General features: G+C 41.1%; 3 protein-coding genes across 3 annotated transcripts in view; 2 read left to right on the forward strand and 1 right to left on the reverse strand.

Annotated features, from left to right (window-relative positions):
- Positions 1-11,705, forward strand: part of LOC133422585 (G-protein coupled receptor 183-like) — a 30,311-nt gene extending 18,606 nt beyond the window's left edge. Inside the window, exon 2 of the mRNA XM_061712602.1 lies at positions 10,729-11,705. Within this exon, the coding sequence (XP_061568586.1) occupies positions 10,729-11,705 (977 nt within the window). The remainder of the gene's footprint in view (positions 1-10,728) is intronic.
- A 6,080-nt stretch (positions 11,706-17,785) lies between these two features.
- Positions 17,786-20,373, forward strand: LOC133422286 (G-protein coupled receptor 183-like). The gene is made up of 2 exons (XM_061712235.1): positions 17,786-17,821; positions 19,360-20,373. Exon 2 carries the CDS (start codon positions 19,387-19,389, stop codon positions 20,350-20,352), a length of 966 nt encoding a protein of 321 aa, XP_061568219.1. The 5' UTR covers positions 17,786-17,821; positions 19,360-19,386; the 3' UTR covers positions 20,353-20,373.
- A 1,151-nt stretch (positions 20,374-21,524) lies between these two features.
- On the reverse strand, positions 21,525-23,806 carry LOC133421762 (zinc-binding protein A33). The gene is made up of 6 exons (XM_061711521.1): positions 23,189-23,806; positions 22,885-22,980; positions 22,559-22,789; positions 22,458-22,480; positions 22,252-22,370; positions 21,525-22,138 (listed from the first exon to the last, which is right to left on the reverse strand). Exons 1-6 carry the CDS (start codon positions 23,579-23,581, stop codon positions 21,594-21,596), a joined length of 1,407 nt encoding a protein of 468 aa, XP_061567505.1. The 5' UTR covers positions 23,582-23,806; the 3' UTR covers positions 21,525-21,593.
- Between the last annotated feature and the right edge of the window lie 3,857 nt (positions 23,807-27,663).

A 27,663-nucleotide genomic window follows, 5' to 3' on the forward strand; every position in this document is an offset into this window, starting at 1 on the left:
ACATATTAGACAAACAAAGGGGCAAATATCTGTCTGAATTTGCAATGCATTTATATGAAGCATAACTCAACATGAGAGGTGCAAGAGCCATCTAGAATGTGTTAGAGTTCAAAAGAGAATATTCACGATTTAATCCTAAAAGATCAAGTTGTCTAATATGACATTTCTTAACTCTTCGTCTGTCTTATTTTTTTCAAGATGTGTTAGTTCCCGTGTTTTTCTTCTTGCCTTGGAAACGGTGGTACTGCTGGTGAAGGCAGAAGACTGTTGGGTAAATATTTTAATTTGAAAGAGGCAGACAGATGTGGAAACGCCAAGCAAGAGGAAAATGTCAGGCAGAGGGGATTTAAACTAAATATACTTAACACTTTGATGACACATGTACTGTATATGATAAATTGCCTCATGGTATTTGGAGACATGAATATTAAGGAGCTAATATCAGGAGTTTTTTAAATTCATGATTATCAAGAACTACAAAAAAAATGAACTGGGACGTATCAGATGTTTCAATTTTAGATTTTAAAACATGTATGTTATGAGGGTCAGATCTAAGACTGTCCTGGTAAGTTTAATAAGATGTAAATGTTGTATAATCTATGTAAAAACTGTCAAAAATGTGGGAGCCTGCTGCACGTATTATACATAAAGCATTAAGCGCAGTACTCTACTGCCCCCTCAGATTATAAAAAGAGCAAGTGCAGGCACATCTCACCGTTTGTGAGCTTTCTTTCTCACTCACACTCACACACACCGAAGTGTCGCTGGGTCTCTGCACATATAAGAACAGAACATTGGGTTCTACTTACCTACGCAGAGCCTCAAATGTAATTAGCTGCTATGTGAAACAATCACTCCTAATGCTTCATGACACATCAGTCACATGCAGGTTTCACACACACACACAGAGCCGGCCCAAGGCATAAGCGAACTAAGCGGCTGCTTAGGGCCCCGTGACCACTAGGGGGCCCCCAAGAGTTAAAAAATAAATAAATAAAAAAATTGTATTATTTTTTTATGTGTGAATGATGATTCATAAATTATCAAAGGTATGTTATTGTACAAAAACACAATAATTAATATTATTACATAAACAATATTATGTTAACAGACTAGAGTAGACTACTGCTGGCATATTGACACTTTAAATATTAAGTGTAAATCAACCCCAGGCCACTCTTGTAGCTGAATTTGCTACCATTTCAGATTAAAAACCATAGATGGGTAAAAACATGCCAGGCTGACAATAGGATGATGGAAACAACACTGCATCACTGTGCAACTCTTTGACGTTTTATCTATTGCTTCTCTGTGTGACCAGTAGGGGCAGTTGCTGACTTTGCAAAATATTAATTGAAAGATTTTTCTGCAAGTTTGTTAATCTGTTATCTGCTTCCATGGTCTTAATCACTGTGGATTACAATCTAACTACAACAAAAAGTTCTTACATCTAGTTTTACCAGTGTATTTGTAATGGCAGGAAAGAACATGAAATAAGTTTATAGTGGGTGTGTGAATGATCAATAATCAGTATTATTGGCAGTAATACAGGGCCCCAAAATCACATTTTTGGGCCGGCCCTGCACACACACACACACACACACACACACACACACACACACCCAATGATGGCAGTACTCCTCCGTGGGTCTGGGTTTTCTCGGGACGCTCCAGTTTCCTCTCGTTTCCACAAAAAAAGTTCACAAGCCGTACCCTCCGGCGTAGCCTACGTAGGCTCTGCGTTGGTGTAACGCGGAACCATAAATCGAGCGGCGTGTGAGCGATGGATGACCGAGGGACAACACAGCTTCACCAAGAGTGGAAGGCAGCGCCGGGCAAGTTATTACAGTTTGCAGATAGATTTTTCATCCGTGGGCTAACGTGTCTGCTGGGACTATTTTGCGAGCTTTTGCGAAAGCCGGAATTTCCGAGGCGCCGCACGGGACGGAAAGCGACTCCGACAGCGAGGAATTCGGACTGGCACAGCTGATTTAGCGGAGCTCTTTAATGCAGAAACAGAGGATGAGACTTCGATGGGTTTGATTAATGTAAAAACTGAAATAAAGTACAATCAAACAAAGTTTTGCTCCCGCTCTATTTTTAAATACGCACACTTGTGTGCTTGTGTGTTTGTTCCGCGGCGCGTGTGTGTTGTAAGTCTGTGTAGACGGCACCTTTACGGTCGGTGCGTCGTGTGTGTGTTTTAAATACAGAAATGACAAACAAAAATGAAGGTATGCCTTTCCACACAGCACGCAGAATGGTCGCGAAAATACGGTATTTATATATATATATATGAAATGTCAGAATAGGTCATTTTTTGACGACACCCCAGGGTACCGCGACACCCCGGTCGAGAGAAAGGCTGGTTTAGAAGTACGTCCTGGACTCAAAAGACCAGGATTCCTTGCGAACAGAGCATGCGCAGAAAACAAATTCATGTTCCGTTTGATGGGGATATTCCATTTGGCGTTTATATGACTGAATATTCGGGTTTTAAAAGGAGTAACCCATGGGTAATATTCGGGTTTTTAAAAACCGGAATGTGAGCAAATTCGGGTTATTCAAAGTGTTAACATGGCCGTGCAAATTCAGGTTATTGCCAATATTCGGGTTTTAAAAGGGTTATTGAGTGCATGTAAACGAGACCATTGATTAACCAGAACAAAAGCAGCTGCAAGTCACGAAGTCACACAAAATGTGTTTTTTATCATTCTATCTGGTGAAGAAACAGCGGACGTCCGTACTTTCAGGTGGTCGGGTCAGTCTCACCAGTTGAAGTTTTCATTTGTCAGTGTTCGGAGTTTAATGAAGCCCGGACACCTGGAAGCAAACTTGCTGGTAATGAAAATTTCCTGTTGAACAAATGAACCCAGATGAAATAAAAGAAAGTTTTCACAATACATAACATGTGGTTCCATCAAATGATGTCAGTGAAGTTGAGCGACGCCGTTGTTGAGAAGTGATGAAGGTGACCAACCTGTCCCAGAGTCCGTTTGAGGTACCGAGGCCTCACAGCTGCTTTTCATACACGCTGTTTGCCCTCTAGTGGGTCATTTAAGCATTAAACTTTTTTTTTTAACACTATATTTATTGACATTTTTTCCAATTATTACAAAAATATCTGTTCATAAAATGTACAATAAACTAGAAAAAACTAAGAAAAAACACACAAGCTTAGCAGACATAAAGATGCAGAGACAAAAACAACAACAACATAAAAAAAAACATTACACACAAAACTCAAAAAAAAAAACAAAAAAAAAACGAATGCCCCCTACATTATCATTCAACAGAATCATCCAGTACAGGTCCCAATGGATTAATGCTCATAAAACACATGAATTGTCCCAGATTTCCCAAAAGTCATCAGATTTCCCTTTCATGGCATATGTCAATTTATCTAATGCAAGACAATTTGAGAGTTCTTTGTACCATTGCTTGATGTCTGGTTTGGCTGGGTTCTTCCAAAACAATGCTATTGTATGTTTCGCCTGGAGAAGAGAGTAAGTTATCATACTCTTCTTTTTACCGTTTATTTTGAAGTTATTAGGAAATATACCTAAAATACACAATTGTGGACAAATAGGAATATCTTCTGAGATAATCTGGGATAAGATACCAAGTACTTCTTTTCAAAACTTTGCGATGGGCATTGCCATTTCTACGTTGCACTTTACACATTGGTCCGGTATATTAGGATCAAAATGATTAAGTAAAGAGGGAGTAATATACGTTCGCATAAGCCATTTGTATTGTAATATCTGGTATTGATCTTAAGCATTAAGCTTGAAGTTAAACTGGGCTGACAGCTATGAATGATTTAGAGGAGGTGGAGTTGGACGACGATGACTACTTCACAATACCAGTAGCTTCAAAGGCAGTTTTATACCAATTCGTAGGAACTAGGGTATTTAGCAACCCCCCCCCCCCTCTACCCTTGATGTCTGTTTCCTCCCACACACACTGTGTGCAAACGATCAGTGTCTGTCTAAAATTCTCAATAAAAAGCTGATGCAAAAGAGGAACTACCGAAGCATTTCGTCGGGAGCATGCATAGAGAGCCGGGTTGCTCTGCAAAGCTCTGACTTTGCTTCCCCTTCTACAGAAGCGCCTTAGAAATAATTTCCAGCAGACTTTGGTGTTCTTCTTCGTTACAAACTGGGTTTGATGTTGATTTAAACCTAACATTTTCTGGTGCCGAAACCCAGGACCCAATCTGTGGCGTCGGGGGACGTGGGATCAAGAGGCCCCCTAAAAACTGTAGACAGCCGCTCCGACTTTAGGGACGGGGCCAATAGGAGTTGGTCCTGCGCCGGTCCGGGGTCCTCCGAGCCAGGAGAGGCACATAAAGACTGGTAAAAGACCTCCTCTTAAATACCTGGGGTATTAAAGTATTTTTGTGTAAAATACGAGTGAAATTTTGTGTATACTAACCTGGGAGTTAGTGAATGAGGTGTTGGCCCGCGGGTCTGGGACCCACTTTGAAGTCAGGGACTTTAATAGATACTAACCTGGGAGTTAGTGAATAGGGCCAACGCCCACGGGGTTTGGGACCCACTTTAAGGTCAGGGACTTTAAAGTACAGAATAACAAGGGGAGGTTTCTATTGGAATGTTTTTCAATGGTTTTTGTCTAATGTTTGTCTTGTCTAATGTTTTTGTCTAATGTTCATAATTGAAACTGTCTATTGACGATATTGCGGTTTCTAAAAATATGAAGTAAAAGTTTCAATTGCTCACTAAATAAATCAGCGCTAAAACCAAACTGATAAAACGAAACTTATGAGCTGAAAGAAAGTTAAAACAAAAGATCGCTAAAATAACAAATACGTGGTTGACCTAAAACTTATTGTGAACCTAAAGTAAATTTCCAAAAGACTCTTAGTTGACGGGATGTCCCAGAAAATAGGTAAATAAATGTTTGTGGGAAAAAAAATATTGTGCGAAATAATATACGAAACTTAAAAGATCAAAAATAAGTTCCAGCCAAAAAGTGCCGCCCGATACACGGTACATGATGCAACATTTTCCTGTAAGTTGCGAACCTGTAAAAGAATTGCAAAAGAGATATGGTTTTGATGGGGAATTGGAAAAAGACAGAAAAAGGAAAAGAAAGATACGTGAAAGTGGAGAGAAAGGAGCTGCTGTAGAGTTGCAGGGCCAGAAGTCATGGTGCAGGGTGTGTGTGTGTGTGTATGTGTGTGTGTGTGTGTGTGTGTGTGTGTGTGTGTGTGTGTGTGTGTGTGTGTGTGTGTGTGTGTGTGTGTGTGTGTGTGTGTGTGTGTGTGTGTGTGTGTGTGTGTGTGTGTGTGTGTGTGTGTGTGTGTGAAAGCGCGCTCCAGCGTGTCCTGTCTGGCTGCGCGTTCACGAGGGGCTGCGTAAAGGCTGAATTATGCTTCTGCGTCAAAACGACGCCGTGTCTACGGCGTGTGGTTTTTGTACACGCAGAGGACACGCCGTCACATGCGCCGTCAGTGACGTGCACCTCCCGAAAATTGTAACTACGCGTCGAGGAGACGCCGACCACACGCAGGCCGAGAGGGCTGTGATTGGTTCGTTTGAAAGCGAAGCATTTCCGGTTTCCGGTTTGAAGCAGTAGTGAGCTTCCAGGGCTTTTTTCTTCGTTTATGTGTGATTTTTTTTGTTTTTGTTTTTTGCACAATAGTTGTCCTTATTTCTTTGATTTACTGTGACCGGAAAAAGTCGGATAAACCATTCAGAAAAAGATCGCTAACTAGTGGCCGCGGGGGGTACTGCACCGCGACCAAATGGAGAGACGGAGAACTCTGAACGATTCGTGACGGCGTCACGGGTGCGCCGTGTGCTCTGCGTGTGTGTGACGCAGAACCATACCCGCACCTTAAGTGAGAGGGTTGGTGAATACTGAGAGCGAGGTGTCCTCTCATTTTGGGGACTAGATGTCCGTGAGTTGAGTGTTGAAATTTCCTATGGGGAAGTTTTTGTTAAAATGATACAAATAACAGAAAATGTGATTCTTGCCATTGTGAGTATGAGATGTGTATGATTGGATTTGACTTTTACACAAGCGTGAAAACATATCAATCATTTTTCTTTATTTTGTCTGTCGTAAAATCACGTACTGATGATTGACAGCTTCAACGGGTTGGGTTTCGTCCCGTAAAATGAGCACCGCTGTATTTTTAGATACAGTAGAAGGGCCTACTGTCAATTGCATGTCAGTGACATTTTACACAGAAAGGGGTGTATGGAGAAGAAACAAACCCGTTGAGCAATCCTTTTAGAAAAAGAGGAACTCTGAGTGCACACCAGCATATTCACACTGAAAAAAAAAATGTACATTTGTGATCAGTACTGCTATCATTTAGTTTGGGAGTTTGATTTTTTTTTTGATTTTGATTGAATTGTTTATTTCGAACAGATAAAAAAATATAAGATTTTAAAACAAATTCAAAACATACAGAAAAAAGCAACAACAACAAAAACATAATACAAACAGGGGAAAAAAAAAAAAACAGTGTCCGAAAAGGAGCAGGTTGAAGTAAAACCTATTTAACCCTGCCCCTTTGTTACCTCTATCATAAATTAAACATAAATATTAATAATAAATAGCTGCAATTACCTAATAGGCTACCAATTTTCCCATTGGTTGTGCCTTTGCACCTAACCAGCTAACAAACACCATATTGCCTTAACATAACTCCTCCTCAACCAAATAACTTCCCAGAACTTCCTTTTTGTACCGTTTTTTAAATTGATTTATATTTGTACATTGCTTCAACCCATCACCCAACCCATTCCATAAATCCACTCCAACAACTGAGATACACATGCTTTTCCTTTTAGAATGAAAACATTGTTTTTTGAAATTATATTTTCCTCTTAAATTCATTTTAAGTTCATTTGAAATGCACCAATTGAGTTTGGTTGGTGTAGTTTGAAGAGAAATAATTTACACATATGCACTGACACACAAACCCACATATCGATGATCTGAAGTTTGTGTTTAATGTTTAGTTAGTTTTTGTTTATGTGTAGTTTAAGCATCGGAATTTAGCCAAAATGTGTTTCATTTTTTTTAAGACTTTTGTAAATACATTCTGATTAATTTGAATGAGAAAGAGGAGTAAACAGGAAGAGAAAAAGAAGGCTAAAAGAATTAATAAATAAATAAATAAATAGAAAAGCTGCTGATAGTCTTGCAGATCCATTTCGGGATACCGACCAGTTCGCAATTGACTTGGTAGATTTGGAGTTAAAATTAAATAATCACATTATTGTGTCTCCGTAGAGGAGCATACACTTGCATTGCAGCATGCAAACAAAAGATTCAGAATCTCCTGAAGACTACATGATTCATCTAGAAACAATTTTCTGGCATCATTCTGGCATTCCTTTTGAACTTGCGGACAATAGAGCTTAACAGCAGTTGATAAGGCATTATTTGATGGAATACTCCCTTCATCCAACGTTTTGTAACAATAAATTATTGTTTAGATATATAGGTTCACTAGGAACCACGCCCGCCGATAGGGGGGGACAAACGGGTCTGTTGTCCCGGGCCCAGGGTAGGGGGGGGGGGCCCAGAACTGAAACAAAAAAATATATATATTATCATTTTTTTAATTCTCATTAAATTATGGAATCATTTTTCAAAATGTTTCAAAATATGCCTATTTGTGGAAAAGATATGTAGTATTTGAGTTACATAAAAGCTTGTTATTTGTTTTCTTCCTAATTGTCCTTGTGGTCAAGAACCCCCAACACAAAAATGGTTTGGCAGCTGATCAAAATTTGATGTTATCATTTAATTCAACCATTAGAATGGTCAAAATGTCCGGTCAGCACAAGTCCGGTGCTCAGAAAACAAGAGAAAAGAGAATAAAAGAAGAAGAAAATAGAGGCCTCAGAGATTCTCTACACAAATATTTTAAAAAGGGTGGTGACGGTGAAGCTGGAATTAATAAAGTCAGTGTAGAGCAAGGTAAGAAACAGCACAGCCAACGTTTACCAACCTTGTAACTTAACCTAACTGGCTAGCTCTAATGTTAACGTCCATTAGCTTGTATAAAAACCTGAAGAGCGGAGGGAGAGGGAGAAGGAAAGATCTGGGCGCAGGGGGGCCCATCTTAGATTATTTTGTCCGGGGCCCAGGCAAGACTGTCAGCTGGCCTGCTAGGAAGTATTGCTTTACGTTGCAGGAGAGTTGCTGCATGGACAGTTTTGTCTGTGAGGCAACCAAGCCTGAACGGCCAGGACCGTTATGTGATTAACCGTTTTATCACTGGACCGTTATGTTGTTAACTTGTGTGTTGTTACTTTCATAAACCATAACCCACTTGGGTTGAAATAAGAACATTTTGAAATAAGAGAGTTCTGTAGTCCTTGACTAAGGTAGGAGACAGAATTTAACGGATGATCTATAATAGTTTAACAATTAGATAATCTAAGGTGACGGCAAGGGGGGATCTGGGGGACATAGAGATTACCGACCCTAAAGAATCAGTAAATCAGACTCCCGACTTGCCAGGATGCAAAGGTCAGGATGATTTGGCTAGATTAAGGTGCTATTGTAACTTCAGAAGGCCTTTATGCTGCGATAGCAAACCAGTACTTCCAAAAAACCTGTTCCCCCTGGTGGCTAAATTGAGCCATGGGAAGTCCCATGTCTCCAACAGGAGGGATGAAGAGTATAGTAGTATAGTACACAAAGTATCAAGTATTCCAATACCTGTTTTAAACATTTTTTGTAGGAGCAGGCCTAGTGCTGAACAGATGTTCAAAGTTCTTGTAAGCTGCCGCTTTCTCCTCTCTCTCCTAAGTAGGAATTACTTAAACCAGGTGGCCAGTTCCCGATTTGAGTGGTGAAAGGTCATCACCACATTGGGACGGCCCCTTTGTAGTCCAGTTTAGGACCCCGACAGCAGTAAAAGGTGACTGAAAAAAAAAAAAAAAAAAAAAAAGGTGACTGAACGATCTGCTTGTGTACACCAGTCACAGTGCAAGTTAGTAGAAAACTTTCCAGCCCTGAGTAGGCCGGAAGTCGGACGGTATCAAAACCTTTGTCCACTGAAGAACTCACCTGACGCCTACTCACCAGCCACGGGCCTGAAGAAGATGACTGGCTACACAACAGACTGGAGAGGAGCTCCGAGAGATGGAAGAAACTTTTTCCACTAATGAGTCATGCTGACATGTTAGGAATTGTTCCTCAAACTCTTTACTTACATTATTGTTGTAATTTAGGAACACTGCTGTATGTTCATCCCCGATGAAACTGGTGCTGAAGGTAATGTTACCAAAGCTATAGCGAATTACGTCAGTTGGCCAAAGTCGTGTCAGAAGACAAATGCTCAGGAGGCACCACCTTTTGGTCCTGGCTGACCTCAGGTCACTGGACTGACATAATGACTAAAATTATTATTCCGATCATCACTGTCCTGATACTGTTCTGTGTTTTCACTACCTGTATCATTCCGGGTCTCCGTGCAATGGTCCAAAAGACTGAAGTCTATTACCAACAACTCCAACGAACTCTAACTGATGACAAGGATGATTATGATGACACTGGAGTGTAGACTGTTTTATTTTGCTTACTGTGAAATGTTTTAAACCTGTATGTGTCTTGGCTATGAGCAATCGCTCACTAGGAGGGTCGGAGAGGAATTTTGCCCCATATAACCTGGGTTTTCGCCTCTCCCTTGACATATAATTACTCGTTAAGTGTGTTATAAGCTCCCCTTGCTATTCCTTAAATGTTTGACCTTAATATGATGCTATTATTCTATGCCTAATGGGCGGATATTAGTTGAAGTTTCAAAAGGACAACAGGAGGGAATTGTAAGGTGAACTAAAGGTTAGCCTGGTGCATCTGTTCAAGACTTCCCGTTTTGTCTGGGGGGCCCCATTGTCCTTTTTAAAACTTTAAACTTCTGTCCACCAGACATGAAAAATCTCAGTCCGCTTTAACTAAAAATGTCATGATTCACCTCTACCCCTGATGTCTGTTTCCTCCCACACACACTGTGTGCAAACGATCAGTATCTATCTAAAATTCTCAAGAAAAAGCTGATGCAAAAGAGGAACTACCGAAGCATTTCGTCAGGAGCATCAATAGAGAGCTGTGTTGCTCTGCAAAGCTTTGACCTTGCTTCCCCTTCTGCAGAAGCGCCTTAAAAATCATTTCCAACAGTCTTTGGTGTGTTTCTTCGTTACGAACTGGGTTTGATGTTGATTTAAACCTAACAGCTTTAAAGAGCTCCACAAATGTTACCCAAATTACAAACAAGCAGTTGTCTTTGTTGGGTTTTTGCGTGTCTGCTGTATAAATGTGATGGTCTCTGTCCTTTTATTCAGCTATGAAGGGGTGTTTCTTTTAGGAGAAGTCTCTTAAGTGATTTTGATGTCCCTGCTTTCAGGGAGTCACGTTTCCCGGAGGAGACTCCACACAGACACAATAACAAGATAACAGCCCAAGGAGAGGCCCTGATGATGTTTGTAACGTGTTTTTACTCTCTGACAACTGCCTCTACAGCCACTTTATTCCTACTGAGAATAAACGTCTCAGCAGCCCAGTGAACAACCACAGGCTTTATATGACAAAAGGCTGAAACTTTAGTACAATACCGGAAAACATTATCTGATTAATCAAGTCACAGGCTTTGATGGAGACGGGATGTTGTTTGTGTGTTACTATAAAATGTTGAATATATTATAATCAGCAATGTATTTGCTCTTTTCCCATCAGAGCCCGGGATTTTGCAATTTGAGACTTCATCACTCAACATGACCTCCATCTCAACTCAGCTTCCTCTCAACATTACAGCTGACATCAATGCCACGGTGAAGACTTTCAGTGCGTTTGATCGGTGTGAGCGGTACGTTGAGGCCATCCTCTTTGATCTCGGCGTTCAGTCTATCAATGTCATCGTGGGAATTCCTGCCAACTTACTTGTCATTGCAATTCTCATCCACAACCGCAAAGACCCCTCCACTTCAGATATATTCTTTGGCTGCTTGGCCTTTATGGATGCCTACTTTGGTACCATGACTCCCCTCCAACTCCTTAACCTTTACGTCTGGGACAGCAAAGAGGTTTGGTCGGCCGTTCAGTTTTCCTTCGGCGTTAAAGACACCAGCAGCCCGTTGTTTCTCTCCTGCATCTGTCTGGATCGCTTTGTGGCCGTGCTCTTTCCGATTGCATTCGGCCGGATGAAGCACATCAAGTACAGGTTAGGCCTCACAGTGTTGGTGCTCTGCCTCACCTTTGCTTACTCAGCAGCCAAGGTGGTGGGGGGACTCCCCAACTTTGAGAGGGTGTTCACTGGTGAGATCCTGGCAACTTTTTCCTGGATGGTGATATGTAACGCAAGCATCCTGTGGGCCCTCAAGAAGTCCCGGGGCAACGGGAAAGATGAAATGCACCCCATGAAGAAGAAGGCCTTCAAGATGGTGCTCTCCATCCTTTGTATTATTGTGTTCAACTACTTGCCACCTGTAGCTCTGTTCCCTTTTCAAGACCATTATACTCCTGATGTGTTTCGCTGCTACGTGCAACCGGTAGGCTACGCCTTCCTGAACATTAGCAGCACCATCCAGCCACTTATCTATCTGACTCGTCTGGAGAAGGTCCCTTTCCTCCCAGATGCTTGTGTCAAGAAGTGTTCTTCCTGTCTCACTGCAAAGCACAGGAAATCAACACCTGAACAGAAACAATCAGCGTAAATCTAAGTGTAGCACATATTTTGGACACACACACACAAAAAAAAAAATAGGTTTCAATACAGGATGCAGCCATCTTTTCCTGTTTGTGTCTCTAATTATTATGTTATTTACATTTATTTCTTCCCATTTTTAATTGAATTTACCTTTATGACACATTAGGGGAAGATATCCAGAAAAAAGAAACATTTTATAAAATATTTCATTTTGATAGTACTCTTGATTTCATGTGATCCTGGTTCGAGTTGGGAACGAAAATCTTATTTGTTTGAGTTTGGCGCCATCTTGTCTACAGAGGTGGTCAGTAAACATGAATTTTTCAGAAAATCAGAGTATCCTGCACCATTTAAACCTGGATTACGTTAATACTCAAACTAAATCTGTGTATAAAGGCACTATATGTTTCCCCATTTACATTTACATGATATGATGTGCTTGTTAGCTGCTGTTTGAAGCTAAGATTATTTTATGAAATAAGCCTTCTAGCATCTTAAAAACTCACATGATAATGTACTTTCTTTCTTTTTTTTTTACAATGAGATATAAAACATATGTGTAGTTGTGTAAATGAAGAGTCAGTTATCCTGTAATTACCATGACATTTATTGACATTTTTTAACTCTTCATAAACACAACAGCTAATCCAAATTCAATATTTCAAGAAAAAAAAGAAGTCTAACAACACTTCATATGTAGTCTGTTTCACAGTGACAAAGGCAAAGAGACAAAATAAATATTTTGTTTCATGAAATACATACCATATACTCAAAACAATACTTTACTAAATAAAAAAGTTAAAGGAGCTTGAGGCAGGATTGAGGCAGGATTTATGAAACAAATTCGTATACGTTTTAAGTTTTCTAGTTATAATGTCAGATGAAGCATTCCAAACCAAAAAGAATGAGCCCTCTAGCGTATCTCTCCGTTGCCTTGAACAGGCTGTGTGCTGCAAAATGCGCTGCAATTCCGGGCCGGAATTTCCCGCGCTGTCCTGCGGATGTGACGTCAAATGACGCTGCATGCGCGTTCTCGGCGGCGCACAAGTAAACATTGGATACGCGTTTGAGTCATAGAGGCAGCTTCAACTTGAATTGGGACTGAAAACAGATGCTGACATGGCTAATTTCCTACTGACCAGGTAAGATAACATTGTAAGTCATATTTAGAGCTTGATTTGAAAATCACATGAGATTACGCACGCGCTCCCGTGCCGGCTTCGCTGTTGGCTGCAGGAACCCTGACGGTCGTCGTGGCGCTAATGAGTCTCATTTCTTATTCTTGCCTCATGCTCCTTTAAAGTTCAGAAAAACATGATATAAACCAAACAGATTTTTTTTGGAACATGCAATAACAAAATATACCTATGGTGTCAACAACTACACACATTTTAAACTAAAAATGTGGCAGTTTTGTTTTCATGTTGTTGTGCTTTGTAAAATATATTTGTGTTTTCTCTGATGTCGCTATTGTATTGGAACATTTATATTATTAATCTATTTATTAAACATTTTAATAAATGTTTTTCTCTAACTTTTTTTCTGTTTTTGCATTTGAATGTTTTTTATTTACTTTATTGTATTCTTCTGAATACAATACAGTAAATATTCCCCCTCCTTGAACCGCCACCGTACTGTGGTGGAGGGGTTTGTGTGCCCGAGTGATCCTAGGAGCTATGTTGTCGGGGGCACTTACGCCCCTGGTAGGGTCTGCCATGGCAAACAGGTCCTAGGTGACGGGCCAGACTAAGAGCAGTTCACAAAAGCTTATCATGAGGAGGAAAAGAACAAGGACCGCTACGTCGCCCGGATCGGCGTCACCGCGGCCCCTCCCTGGAGCCAGGCCTGGGGTTGGGGCTCGCTGGCGAGCGCCTGGTGGCCGGGTCTTTGCCCATGGGACCCGGCCGGGCTCAGCCCCGAAACGGCGACGTGGGCCCGTCGTGGCGGGGGGCCTCGACGACCCAATCCCTGGACCAAAACCCTCACAGTGGGGACATGGAATGCCACCTCGCTGGGTGGGAAGGAGCTGGAGCTTGTGCGTGAGGTTGAGAGATACCGGCTAGAGATAGTCGGGCTCACCTCCACACATAGCTTGGGCTCTGGAACCCAGCTCCTTGAAGGGGGCTGGACCCTCCCCTACTCTGGAGTTGCCCAGGGTGAGAGGCGGCAGGCTGGTGTGTGTTTATAGGCCCTCAGCTCAGTCGCCATGTGTTGGAGTTCACCCCGGTGAACGAGAGGGTCGCTTCCCTGCGCCTTCGGGTCGGGGAAAGGTCTCTCACTGTTGTTTGTGCCTACGGGCCGAACGGCAGTGCGGAGCACCCGGCCTTCTTGGGGTCCCTGGGAGGAGTACTGGATAGTGCTACAACTGGGGACTCCATTGTTCTACTGGGGGACTTCAACGCTCATGTGGGCAATGACAGTGATACCTGGAGAGGCGTGATTGGGAGGAACGGCCTGGTTGACACACTTCTGCGACATCGCATGGAGGAAGGGGACAGTACCGCTGGAGTGGTAAACCGGGGTGGTGGTCCCTCTTTTTAAAAAGGGGGACCGGAGAGTGTGCTCCAACTATAGGGGGATCACACTTCTCAGCCTCTCCGGGAAAGTCTACGCCAGGGTACTGGAGAGGAGATTACGGCCGATAGTTGAACCTCGGATTCAGGAGGAACAATGCGGTTTTCGTCCCAGTCGTGGAACACTGGACCAGCTCTACACCCTCCGCAGGGTGCTTGAGGGTTCATGGGAATTTGCCCAACCAGTCTACATGTGTTTTGTGGATCTGGAGAGGACATTTGACCGTGTCCCTCATGCCATTCTGTGGGGGCTCGGTGAGTATGGAGTCCGGGGCCCTCTATTAAGGGCTGTCCAGTCTCTGTATGATCGGAGCAGGAGTCTGGTTCGCATTGCCGGCAGTAAGTCAGACTTGTTCCCGGTGCATGTTGGACTCCGGCAGGGCTGCCCTTTGTCACCGGTCCGGTTCATAATTTTTATGGACAGGATTTCTAGGCGCAGCCAGGGGCCGGAGGGGATCCGGTTTGGGAACCTCAGGATTTCATCTCTGCTTTTTGCGGATGATGTTGTCCTGTTGGCCTCATCGGACCGGGACCTTCAGCATGTGCCGGGGCGGTTTGAGGCCGAGTGCGATGCGGAAGGGATGAGAATCAGCACCTCCAAGACCGAGGCCATGGTTCTCCACCGCGAAAGGGTGGCATGCCTTCTCCGGGTGGGTGGAGAAGTCCTGCCTCAGGTGGAGGAGTTCAAGTATCTCGGGGTCTTGTTCATGAGTGAGGGAACGATGGAGCGTGAGATTGACAGACGGATCGGTGCAGCGTCCGCAGTTATGCGGTCGATGTACCGGACCGTCGTGGTGAAGAAGGAGCGAAACTCTCGATTTACCGGTCAATCTACACACCTACCCTCACCTATGGTCATGAACTTTGGGTAGTGACCGAAAGGACAAGATCGCGGATACAAGCGGCCGAGATGATTTATTGACATTTTTCCAATTATTACAACAATACAGTTATATCTGTTCATAAAATGTACAATAAACTAGAAAAAAACACACAAGCATAGCAGACATTAAGATGCAGAGACAAAAACAACAACAACAACAACATAAAAAAAAAACATTACACACAAAACTCAACAAAAAAAAACAACAAATAAAACAAACAAAAACAAAACAGAATCATCCCTACATTATCATTCAACAGAATGATCCAGTACAGGTCCTCATAAAACACGTGAACTGTCCCCAGATTTCCCAAAAGTCATCAGATTTCCCTTTAATGGCATACTGTAAGTCAATTTCTCTAATGGAAGATAATTTGAGAGTTTCTTGATGTCTGGTTTGGCTGGATTCTTCCAAAACAATGCTATTGTATGTTTCGCCTGGAGAAGAGAGTAAATTATCATACTCTTCTTTTTACTGTTTATTTTGAAGTTATTAGGAAATATACCTAAAATACACAATTGTGGATAAATAGGAATATCTTCTGAGATAATCTGGGATAAGATACCAAGTACTTCTTTCCAAAACTTTGCAATCTCTGGGCATTGCCATAAGCAGTGACATAATGTACCCCTCTCCACGTTGCACTTTACACATTGGTCCGGTATATTAGGATCAAAACGATTAAGTAGAGAGGGAGTAATATACGTTTGCATAAGCCATTTGTATTTTAATAACTTGTATCTGGTATTGATCTTAAACATTAAACTTGAACTTAAACTGGGCTGACAGCTATGAATGATTTAAAGGAGGTGGAGTTGGACGACGATGACTACTCCACATTACCAGTAGCTTCAAAGGCAGTTTTATACCAATTCGTGGGAACTAGGGTATTTACCACACACACGCATGCACGCACGCACGCACGCACGCACGCACGCACGCACGCACGCACGCACGCACGCACGCACGCACGCACGCAGGCACGCAGGCACGCACACACACACACACACTCCTTGTGTCTTTTGTGTGGTTTCAGACCGAGTCTTGTCAAGCTTCACTTAGGCAGTGTGCCTTTCTTTGGATGTAAGAGTGAGAGTGAGACTTTCTGATGTGTCAAAACCAGCTAAAAGAAGCCCAGGCACTGTTAACATTTGCCCTTGGCTGTTGTTCTTATACACTTCTGCTTGATGTCTGCAGTAATAAAAAAGAAGGGATGAAAGGCTGATGACTGAAACTGTTTCAACTCCAAAGCATCATCAAACTGGTACCCAACTTCTTATGATGAACCCCATCCGGCAGAACAAGAGACAAGCAATGACACAGAGATGAACATCTTCCAATCATCAGCACAGTTTAACAGTAGTTACAAGTTAGTTGTGTCATTATAACAATATGGAAAAGCTTTCCTTCAATGATATTAGCTCAAAGTATTAAAGGTAAAGTATAACATCCTGCAGTAAATCTACCTGGATGTTAAAAAGAAAAGATGCTTCATCATACTTGCACACCGACAACTACCTCCAACACACATGGAGGCTTCTCTGTACTAAAGAAAGAACAGGGTTTCAACTGGAAATGTAAGCTATTCTCTCATGTAATCTAACTGATCCTCCCTCCACGTCAGCATGAATCCACAACGCTTCAGAGAACGTATATACGAGTGTTTCAAGCGACACGCTACAACACACTCACTACGCAGCATCGACAACTACAAACTGGTGAGTATGAGAAAGTTTGTTTCTCATGGCAGCGTATCAGGAAACCATGTGCTTGATAATAGCAGGATGGCCTGAATATTTTATTCCAGTTATCTCAGTTTCAGCTTCGTTAGTTTGACTTCATCAACTTTCATTATTGAGGTCTCATCCAAAAACAAAGAAAACTGTACGTTGCTGCATTTTGCAGCATCTTTGAAAAGATCAAGAGAAAAACTGAGTTGGTTTCTCGTCACATGACATTTGATCTTTTTTTTTGGATAAGCATGTGAACTGAAGGTTTCTAAATTCCCATCTACCCTCGGAAGTCTACACATGTAGTGATTATATTTAACAGTGAAGCCGAGTCACTTTTAGAAGTTTCGCTGTAAAAAGGACTTTACCGAGATCATCTGCTCCGTGATTCCAACTATTTTAGAAAAGACGCAAGAACAACATTGACATGATGCTAAATGTTGAGTAGTTCAGTGCTGTTGTGTTTGTATGCCTATTTACTTAGATCTTTACATTTGTATGCAAATAAAGTACATTTGACAGTGTCGTAAAAGATGATAAAATAGCCACATCACTTAAAGCAGGTATTAAGTACGATCCTCTTGGGTGAGTAAATGTTTGCATCCATTAACAATAACAGATCTTTTACAAATTTCTACTATAAATGAACAGTGGAACATATTGTTTATCTATTCAACATGTATGCAGGTGATACAAAACATTATTTTAAAGCCTACAAGGAAAGTGATACAGTAGAGTATTCAAACTGTAATGAATTGCTCCAAAATACTATTTGATATTTAATTGTCAGGAGAGATTCCCAAAGAAAAACACAAATGATGAGGTCTGACATCTCCAGAGACGAGCGTCTTTGGATGATAACTTAACTCCTTAGTCCTTGTGATTGATCCCACAGGAGTGTTTGTGTCCTGAGGTGGAGGCAGCAGCAGAGGGAAGGTGAGAGGCATCGTCCGCTCAGGGACCGAGACGACAAAAAGGCGTGCATTTAATCAGACCCATCCCCTCTTTGGCGAGGAACATACACAGCCTCTGGCTTCAGTAGTCCATTACTGGAGACAGCTCAGGTCAAGTGCATTGAGAGGTTGCAAAGTCAGCATGTACAGTACACAGCAGCCTGAACAGGAGCAGATGAAAGTCATCCCAACCCCCCAAAAACAAAACCTCTCATTTTATGAAAACTGCAGAAAGCTTTGTGGTGACGTTCAAGGCTCAATAGATCAATAATTGTTTCCTTACATATGACATCAGTTATTATTCCATTAGTCCAGCATTATAACATTCATGTCCTAATATATCATCCTTTTCTCAGAAATAGTTTTAGAAATAGCCATATTTGTATAAATGTGCTTTAAAGAGCTCCACAAATGTAACCCAAGTTACAAACAAGCAGTTGTCTTTGTTGGGTTTTTGCGTGTCTGCTGTATAAATGTGATGGTCTCTGTCCTTTTATTCAGCTGTAAAGGGGTGTTTCTTCTAGGAGAAGTCTCTTAAGTGATTTTGATGTCCCTGCATTCAGGGAGTCACGTTTCCCAGAGGAGACTCCACACAGACACAATAACAAGATAACAGCCCGAGGAGAGGCCCTGATGATGTTTGTAACGTGTTTTTACTCTCTGACAACTGCCTCTACAGCCACTTTATTCCTACTGAGAATAAACGTCTCAGCAGCCCAGAGAACAACCACAGGCTTCATATGACAAAAGGGTGAAACTTTAGTACAATACTGGAAAACACGATAAGTATCATCTCAAGTTTTTTACTCGAGTAAAAGTATAAAAGTACTGGTTTCAAAACTACTTAAAGTATAAAAGTAAAAGTAATGTAAGGGGGAAAAAAGCCATTAAGGACAAAAGCCATTGAAAATGAATGCATCTTAGTATAAGGCAAATATAATAAAGAACCATATATGTGTACTATTGAGCATTAACATGTGTTTCAGAGAGCAGGAGATATGATGACTAGTTGCCTATAAGTATTGTAATGGTGCAAAAAGTCAAACTTCAGAGGCATGTTATCATTTATCCTAACCTTTATTGGAATGTACATCCAAGTTTAGTTGCAGGAATCTGAGGGAACGGATGTAAGAACAAAACTGGACAAGAACATCCGTGCCACAACCACAACCAAATTCCCTCTATCCGGATGGCGCAATTTAACTGGATAGTTTTTTTTTAAAGGCCGAAATGAAATAGAGTAACGAGGCTGTTTTTCAAATGTAAGGAGTAAAAAGTACAGATGATTGTGTGAAAATGTAAGGAGTAAAAGTAAAAAGTCGTCTGAAAAATAATAACTCCAGTGAAGTATAGATAACCAAAATTTCTACTTAAGTAAGGTAACGAAGTATTTGTACTTCGTTACTTGACACCTCTGTTAATCAAGTCACGGGCTTTGATGGAGACGGGATGTTGTTTGTGTGTGACTATAAAATGTTGAATATATTATAATCAGCAATTTATTTGCTCTTTTCCCATCAGAGCCCTGGATTTTGCAATTTGAGAAACATGGATAGCGTTACTTCATCACTCAACCTGACCTCCATCCCAACTCAGCTTCCTCTCAACATTACAGCTGACATCAATGCCACGGTGAAGCCTTTCAGTGTGTTTGATGGGTGTGAGCGGCACGTCGAGGCCGTCCTCTTTGATCTCAGCGTTCAGATTATCAATGTCATCGTGGGAATTCCTGCCAACTTACTTGTCATTGCAATTCTCATCCACAACCGCAAAGACCCCTCCACTTCAGATATATTCTTTGGCTGCTTGGCCTTTATGGATGCCTACTTTGGTACCATGACTCCCCTCCAACTCCTTAACCTTTACGTCTGGCACAGCAAAGAGGTTTGGTCGTCCGTGAAGTTTTCCTTCGGCGTTAAAGACACCAGCAGCCCGTTGTTTCTCTCCTGCATCTGTCTGGATCGCTTTGTGGCCGTGCTCTTTCCGATTGCATTCGGCCGGATGAAGCACATCAAGTACAGGTTAGGCCTCACGGTGTTGGTGCTCTGCCTCACCTTTGCCTACTCAGCGGCCAAGATGGTGGGGGGACTCCCCAACTTTGAGAAGGTGTTCACCGGTGAGATCCTGGCAACTTTTTCCTGGATGGTGATATGTAACGCAAGCATCCTGTGGGCCCTCAAGAAGTCCCGGGGCAACGGGAAAGATGAAATGCACCCCATGAAGAAGAAGGCCTTCAAGATGGTGCTCTCCATCCTTTGTATTATTGTGTTCAACTACTTGCCACCTGTAGCTCTGTTCCCTTTTGAAGACCATTACACTCCTGATGTGTTTCGCTGCTACGTGCAGCCGGTGGGCTACGCCTTCCTGAACATTAGCAGCACCATCCAGCCACTTATCTATCTGACTCGTCTGGAGAAGGTCCCTTTCCTCCCAGATGCTTGTGTCAAGAAGTGTTCTTCCTGTCTCACTGCAAAGCACAGAAAATCAACACCTGAACAGAAACAATCAGCGTAAATCTAAGTGTAGCACATATTTTGGACACACACACAAAAAAAATAGGTTTCAATACAGGATGCAGCCATCTTTTCCTGTTTGTGTCTCCAATTATTATGTTATTTACATTTATTTCTTCCCATTTTTAATTGAATTTACCTTTATGACATTAGGGGAAGATATCCAGAAAAAAGAAACCTTTTATAAAATGTTTCAGTTTGATTTCTCTTGATTTCATGTGATCCTGGTTCGAGTCGGGAACGAAATTCTTATTTGTTTGAGTTTGGCGCCATCTAGTGTACAGAGGTGGTTAGTAAACATGATCTTTTCAGAAAATCTGAGTATCCTGCACCATTTAAACCTGGATTACGTTAATACTCAAACGAAGTCTGTGTATAAAGGCACTATATGTTTCCCCATTTACATTTAAATGATATGGTGTGCTTGTTAGCTGCTGTTTGAAGCTAAGATAATTTTATGAAATAAGCCTTCTAGCACCTTAAAAACTCACATGATAATGTACTTTCTTTCTTTTTTTTTTACAATGTGATATAAAACATATGTGTAGTTGTGTAAATGAAGAGTCAGTTATCCTTTAATTACCATGACATTTATTAACATTTTTTAACTCTTCATAAACACAACAGCTGGACAAACAATCCAGATTCAATATTTCAAGAAAAAAAAGAGAGTCCAACAACACTTCATATGTAGTCTGTTTCACAGTGACAAAGGCAAAGAGACAAAATAAATATTTTGTTTCATGAAATACATACCATATACTCAAAACAATACTTTACTAAATAAAACACTTAAAGTTCAGAAAAACATGATATAAACCAAACAGATTTTTTTTGGAACATGCAATAACAAAATATACCCATGGTGTCAACAACTACGGTACACACATTTTAAACTAAAAATGTGGCAGTTTTGTTTTCATGTTGTTGTGCTTTGTAAAATATATTTGTGTTTTCTCTGATGTCACTATTGTATTGGAACATTTATATTATTAATCTATTTATTAGACATTTTAATAAATGTTTTTCTGTTTTTGCATTTGTATGTTTTTTATTTACTGTATTGTATTCTTCTGATTTGTGCTTTCTGAGCTATTGATATGTTTTAAGAAATGTCCTTCTGAAATTTTTTGTTTTTTATGAAAGATGACTGAACCAAGTATGAGACAAAATAACATAGATTAGGAATACTTTGTGTCATTTTAGACAGCAGTTGCAACGTTCACCTCAGTAGTTAATGATTTACACATTCTGCCGCAACATTGTGACAAGTACCTTTTCTGGCATTATTTTCAATGGATGACAGCTTTGAGTATAGAAATATGGATATAAAAGCTCAGTAAATGTTTCTTTAAATGCATAAAAGAGTGTGTTGTCAGCAGGGTCATAAAAAGACACATTTCCTTTGTTGTAATCCAATTGCACTTTGACCTGATTTGGCATTTTTAAACCTGTTAGAGGGGTGGGGGGTGAGGTCATCGCCCTGAACTCGCCGTCCCTGATGCATAAAGTCCAGAAGCCGTTTTCCGGGCGAGCTGATATCTCAGCGTCTCTCGGCACAGACAAAGAAGCCACACCCAGGAGCCAGTCCTGATTACTTCCTGTTTCTACAATCCAGTGGTGGCTTCCTGAGCCCAGTGCAGTCATACCTACCACTTCAGCGCTCATGTGGAAACGCTCCGGGTTGTCAGGGCAACGGCTCGGCTCCTGTGAGTATTTGAGGGAAGCGAGGTCGTCGGATAGGATGAGGCATGGGTGTGCTGTGTTTGGGTCTAGGGTAACTGGAGCTAAAAGACAAAAGGGCAAATTCTAAGCATGATGGACAGACCTGGCTCCGAGCAGTACATTTCCTCTTTTCCATGCTCTGAACATGAGGAATAGAATAATAAGGTGGACTCACTGTAGTCAATTTGATCCAGTATTTTCTCCCAGACTCTGTATTTGAGGTTGGAGAGGTGTTTCGTCACATCAATCAGTAACCCAGACATGTTGTCCAACCCAAGCAGCATGCCTTCACTTCTGTGATGAAAGCAGATATCTTACACTGAAGATATGACACAATCAATGTATCTTATCAGTTTGAGCGGATCATTTTGGTTAACTTACCCATTCTGAGGGGTTTTAAAATTCTGCAAGAAAGAAATAAAGCATCAGTGTGGGAATTTGTCAAACCCTGATGATGCAGTTGGAAACAGGATGGCACAAACCTTCAACAAAATTAAATCATTTTCCTTCATCTGTTGCCGGATGGCAGAGATGTTCTCCATTACAGAAAGCACCTCTGCCGAAAGTTCTTTAATCTTATCTTTCATTGCTTCGATCTTCTCCTCCTCCTCTTTCTTCACAGCTGCTAACCTGGCCGACTCTTCTTCATACAGGAGTTGATGTAGTTGCTCAAACTGGCTCTTGATCTTATTCTGTGTTTCCAGCGTCTGAGTCTGAGGGGGAAATGATCACATACCATCGTATATAGTGTTTTGTTATATTTATCTATTTTACAAACTTGTGTTTTTATCAACCGTTTACATTTTACCTTGATATACTTCAACATTTCAGCAGTGTTCCCATGGATACTTTTGAGACTTTCCACTTTATCTTGCAAGCTTTTCAGTGATGAAACAAGTTGGTCCTGGAAGCCAAGCAAGCATCAGTCAGGAGTCTTCACATTGTCAAGTACCGGTATGCTGTTTTAAATACTTTGGATAACTTATTTCAGAAATACATTCTTCTCTGGTGTGGAATGAAGACCAACCTGTGAAACTGTATTATGCCTTTAGGCATCACCTTATATAATAACAGTGGAATCAGTTTGGTTAATAGATGTATATTCTCCTTACCTTGCAGTCCAACAGGGCCTCTTCTATAGGTAAACAGTTGTGCTTCATATGCACTTTGGAGGTCTGACACACCACACATATGGGCTGTCTGTCCACCAGACAGAAGAGTTTTAACTTCTCCCCATGCAAGTTGCAGTTCATCTTTTCCTCGACCTGATCTGAACTCATTCTTCTGACCTCCTGAAGAGCCTCACAGACATTTTTCAGAGCCAGATTGGACGGAGGATTGGACTTGGGTCCCTTTTTCCTGCAGATGGGGCATTCTCGCATCCCTGTGTCCCAGCAGCTCTTCATGCAGTTCCTGCAGAAACTGTGGCTGCATGACAGCAGGACAGGATCTTTGAAAATGTCACAACACACCGGGCATGTAAGATCCTCCTCTGGAAGTGACATGATCAGCAGCTTATGATGTTTTTAGAGATAAAATCCACAACTCAAAACAATAAAGTCCTCAGCTGACGATCCCTCTGTCGGCAGAGACAACATAGCTTTAGCACTCTCGTTTAATCCTGCAAGCCTCCGCGTTCACCAACTGCTCATCCATTGTTCTTGACAAGAACAAGCAAATGCTCTTGGTCTTCCTGTGTGTGACGTCTGTGGGCGTTTCATCATCAGTCATGTACTGGATTGTGAAAAAAACTCTGCATGTAGTATGGCTGGGAAACAGGAAATGAATCCCTATTGGCCAGTCACTGGAAAACTTAAACTGGCTGGTAATTTGCCACAAGTCTGGAATGTAATCATTCAGGATGTGGGTGTGAATCTTTCAGCGTTGTTAAAAGCTCAAGGCTGCAGACAAGGCACGCATTTATTAAACTGGTTACGTTGTCTGACTTACTTGGCAATTCACCATCTGCACCAAGGACTTTAACATAAAAATATTAGTGTGTGTCTTACTCTTAGTTGGGTTTAAATTATGGCTTCCATCTTTTCGCACAGGAGCTTTGATATGAAGTACCACAAAGCTCACAGGTCTCATTTTTCAACATTTTATTCTGTCAGCTCACTGGTTAACACTGATGACAATTATGTAGACGCCAGTTTCTGTTTGATTTTACCTGTTTAGTTATGTGGAAAAAGAAGGTATCCTTTTCTTTACCTCTAATGTTTTGCATAATTAAAGATATTCCGGTTATTACCAGATCGTAATTAGGTTAATCCAGCATTACATGAGCAACAACCCATGATACACTCTCTGATTGTTTGTTAAATGCAGAAGCAGAAGCCAAAATGCAGATGCAAGTACATACTTACTGCTTCCATAGGAACTACGAGGGTGGCAGCAGTTCCTGCAAATCAAGTGCACATCAGTGATTATCAGTAAGTGTGAGCACCCCTAAAAAAGTTATTTAATTTTACTGGGCTGGGGCCTTCAGATGTGCTAACATAATTGGCCTAATGTTAGCACACATCTGAGGAAAGACACCAGCTCTGATAGGTCCATAGATATCTAACATTATGCCTTTGTTTTGAAAGGTTGGCTTGGATTTTATTGTCTTCTTTGATTTTGTAAATCTCTTCTGTGTTTAGTTGGCCTTTATCTGTGTTCTGTGCTATATTCAGCTTTATCTGTGCTTTATTTTGGTAATCATTCTTTGTTATCCTGAAGAGTGGGACATTTAGCTTCCCGCCCAGCATGGTTTGTCTCTGATTGTCACTCAGTTGTGTTATTTTTTCTGTTTCTAAACACATAAAGTCCTGTTTAGTCTTCTTTATTCTTTCTTTCTCAGCTATTGTTTTACTGTCAAATGTTGTTTTGGTCCTGCTTCTGTTGCATCTGCATCTGTCTGGGAGTTTTGGAGTTGTGTTTGGTACGTGGGAGAATAAAGACAATGTAATTTGTTCTTCTGGTTGCCTTCTGTGTGTTCCTGCATTTCAGCTCTCTTCATCACACACCACAAGACTCTTAAAGAGGAAATCTGTGTTCTCCAACCTGGAAGCATTAATATGGACATCTCCAAATAATGAGAAAAAAATAATTCCATGTGGTATGCATTCATGACTGTCCATGAGTAGCTACATCCCAGTAAGTTCACTCACTGATCTAAATGCAGTAACCTAATTTTGCAAAGTTGTAACTGAGCACACCACATGTAATTACAAATAACTTGGGATCTATGGATGCAAAAGACAGAACTTGGCATGTTTACTCATAATCATTATCACCACTTTTGATGAAAACCAAGCACAGCATGTGACTACAAACACCCCCTGCTACCTGTCAATCACAGCCTTAGAGTGGTGTTGATTTAGACCTGTTTAGCAACCACACAACCTGAGAACCTCCCAACTCCTCTGCATACTGAAAAAATGTGGAGTTGCTCGCTCCTCCGGGTTCCCAACACCAAGCTCTGCACCGTGGGCGACGGGGCCTTTTGCTCATAGCGCCCCGCTTATGCAACAGTCTCCCTGACCATCTAAGGTCACAGACACTGGACTCCTTTAAGACTGACCTAAAAACCTTTTTATTCAGGAAGGTGTTTTTGAGTTGAGTTTTATGACTTATTATTGTTGGTTTTAACTGTGTACTGGCTTTGTGGCACTCTGAGATTATTGGATGAAGAGTGCCTTACAAATAGAATGCATTATTTTTATTTATTACTCATGTGTGAGCCATCGGTCACACAGCCAAAGCTTGGTCAAAATTTGCTGTCAAAGCTAATTCAACAAACTATGACACAATGGGGTGTTGTAAGTATTTCATACTCTGCTTTATATTTGGGTAGCATATTTTGTAAGATAATATTTTATAATAATTTGATACACAAAACCTTTGAATTCACAGATCTTTCTTTTTAAATTTAATTTGAAATTGGGCACAACCAAAACTAGACAACACACATTCAATTTGAAAGCACTTTTATTGGTGAGTACGGTATATGGTGAGGGGCATTACATTTTAATGTGTTGCTACAGGTTGTTTTTTTTTTCTTTTTTTAATGAGATCATTCTAGATGGATGATTGATTTTGAGAGTGGGCTTCAGTACCATGCAGTAAAGAGGCTGATTTTTACGCTCAGGGATTGATTTTGTAAAAATGTGATAGCATAAACTGTAAACTGGAGCATCTTGGCCTAAAGTAAAATGTCTTATCGGCCCCACCAGATGTCGCTATGGAGCGATATGTTGTCTTGCAGTTCGTGTAACAGAATCTGTCGCAGATTGTAATTCTCTTACAAAGACAATTCTGTTTTATATATTTGTCTATATATATTGTCAAAAGTATTTGTCAGAATGTTGACAGTCTTCCTCTCAAGGCACCTGAAACTGGACCCGGCGCACTTTTCTTTTATTTAAACATTTGTCATATTTGACAGTTAAGAATGTCTCATAATAATATAAAACATTATAACATTTACAAAGTGAAGAAAGAAATAATGACACATACAGGAGGGGAATATTACAGAAACAGTCTTTAAATGCATTAAATGTACTTACACTCTTTATGACTTTGATATTTTATCAATCTATCTATCTATCTATCTATCTATCTATCTATCTATCTATCTATCTATCTATCTATCTATCTATCTATCTATCTATCTATCTATCTATCTATCTATCTATCTATCTATCTATCTATCTATCTATCTATCTATCTATCTATCTATCTATCTATCTATCTATCTATCTATCTATCTATCTATCTATCTATCTATCTAGTGACTAAATATTTGTTATTGCAAGTCCATATCAATAACCAAATTTGTTGTTACATCTTTTATCCAAAATATTAATGCCATTTAAGACGATATTTCGATGTTGTATATGGGTGGTAAAAAAAAAAAAAAAAGCGTTGACGGCATTGACATATCAGGGCTTGTTTCAGGGTCTGGAAGGCTCTCTTGTGTGGCTTGTCCCAGGTCCATGCAGTGCTGGTCTTAAGGAGTTCATTAAGTGGTGCTGCGATGGTTGACAGGTGGGGTATGTACCGCCCTACATAGTTTATCTAACCCATTGCTCTTTTCAGTTCCCTTATCTTGGTTGGGGCTGCTAGGTCTGCTATCGCCTTGACCTTCCCTGGATCCGGCTGCACACCTTGTGCATTTACCACCTGTCCTAGGAAGTGTAACTGTGGTTGTCTGAAGCGACATTTTTCCTTGTTCAGCTTCAATCCAGCCCTCTCTGTCCTCTCCAGTACTTTCTCCAGCTGCTCGTCATGCTCCTGCATAGTGGATCCATGAAAAATTACATCGTCCATGTACCTACACTTCTACACCATCCAGATCTGATAATAGCTCAAGCATTTTCCTCCGGAAAATCTCTGGTGCAATGCTTATGCCAAATGGCAGGCGCTTAAAACAGTACCTGCCGAAAGGTGTAATGAACGTCGTCAGCAGGCTGCTTTCACTGTGCAAAGGGATCTGCCAAAATCCGCTGGATGCATCGAGGGATGAAAAGACTTTGGCCCCTGTTACAGTTTTTCTCAATCACTTTGGTACATTTTTCCAATCATTCTTGCAATTTGCAGAAGA

This window comes from Cololabis saira, chromosome 21 (assembly GCF_033807715.1).
Source record: "Cololabis saira isolate AMF1-May2022 chromosome 21, fColSai1.1, whole genome shotgun sequence".
NCBI lineage: Eukaryota > Metazoa > Chordata > Actinopteri > Beloniformes > Belonidae > Cololabis > Cololabis saira.

Excerpts from the sequence above, each read along its gene's own strand:
- LOC133421762 (XM_061711521.1), bottom strand. The coding sequence starts at position 23,581 with ATGTCACTTCCAGAGGAGGATCTTACATGCCCGGTGTGTTGTGACATT. Across the intron at positions 22,981-23,188 it reads AGGCCCTGTTGGACTGCAAG|GACCAACTTGTTTCATCACT; the intron begins GTAAGGAGAATA and ends CTTGGCTTCCAG. Across the intron at positions 22,139-22,251 it reads ACTGGATCAAATTGACTACA|CTCCAGTTACCCTAGACCCA; the intron begins GTGAGTCCACCT and ends TTTGTCTTTTAG.
- LOC133422286 (XM_061712235.1), top strand. The coding sequence starts at position 19,387 with ATGGATAGCGTTACTTCATCACTCAACCTGACCTCCATCCCAACTCAG.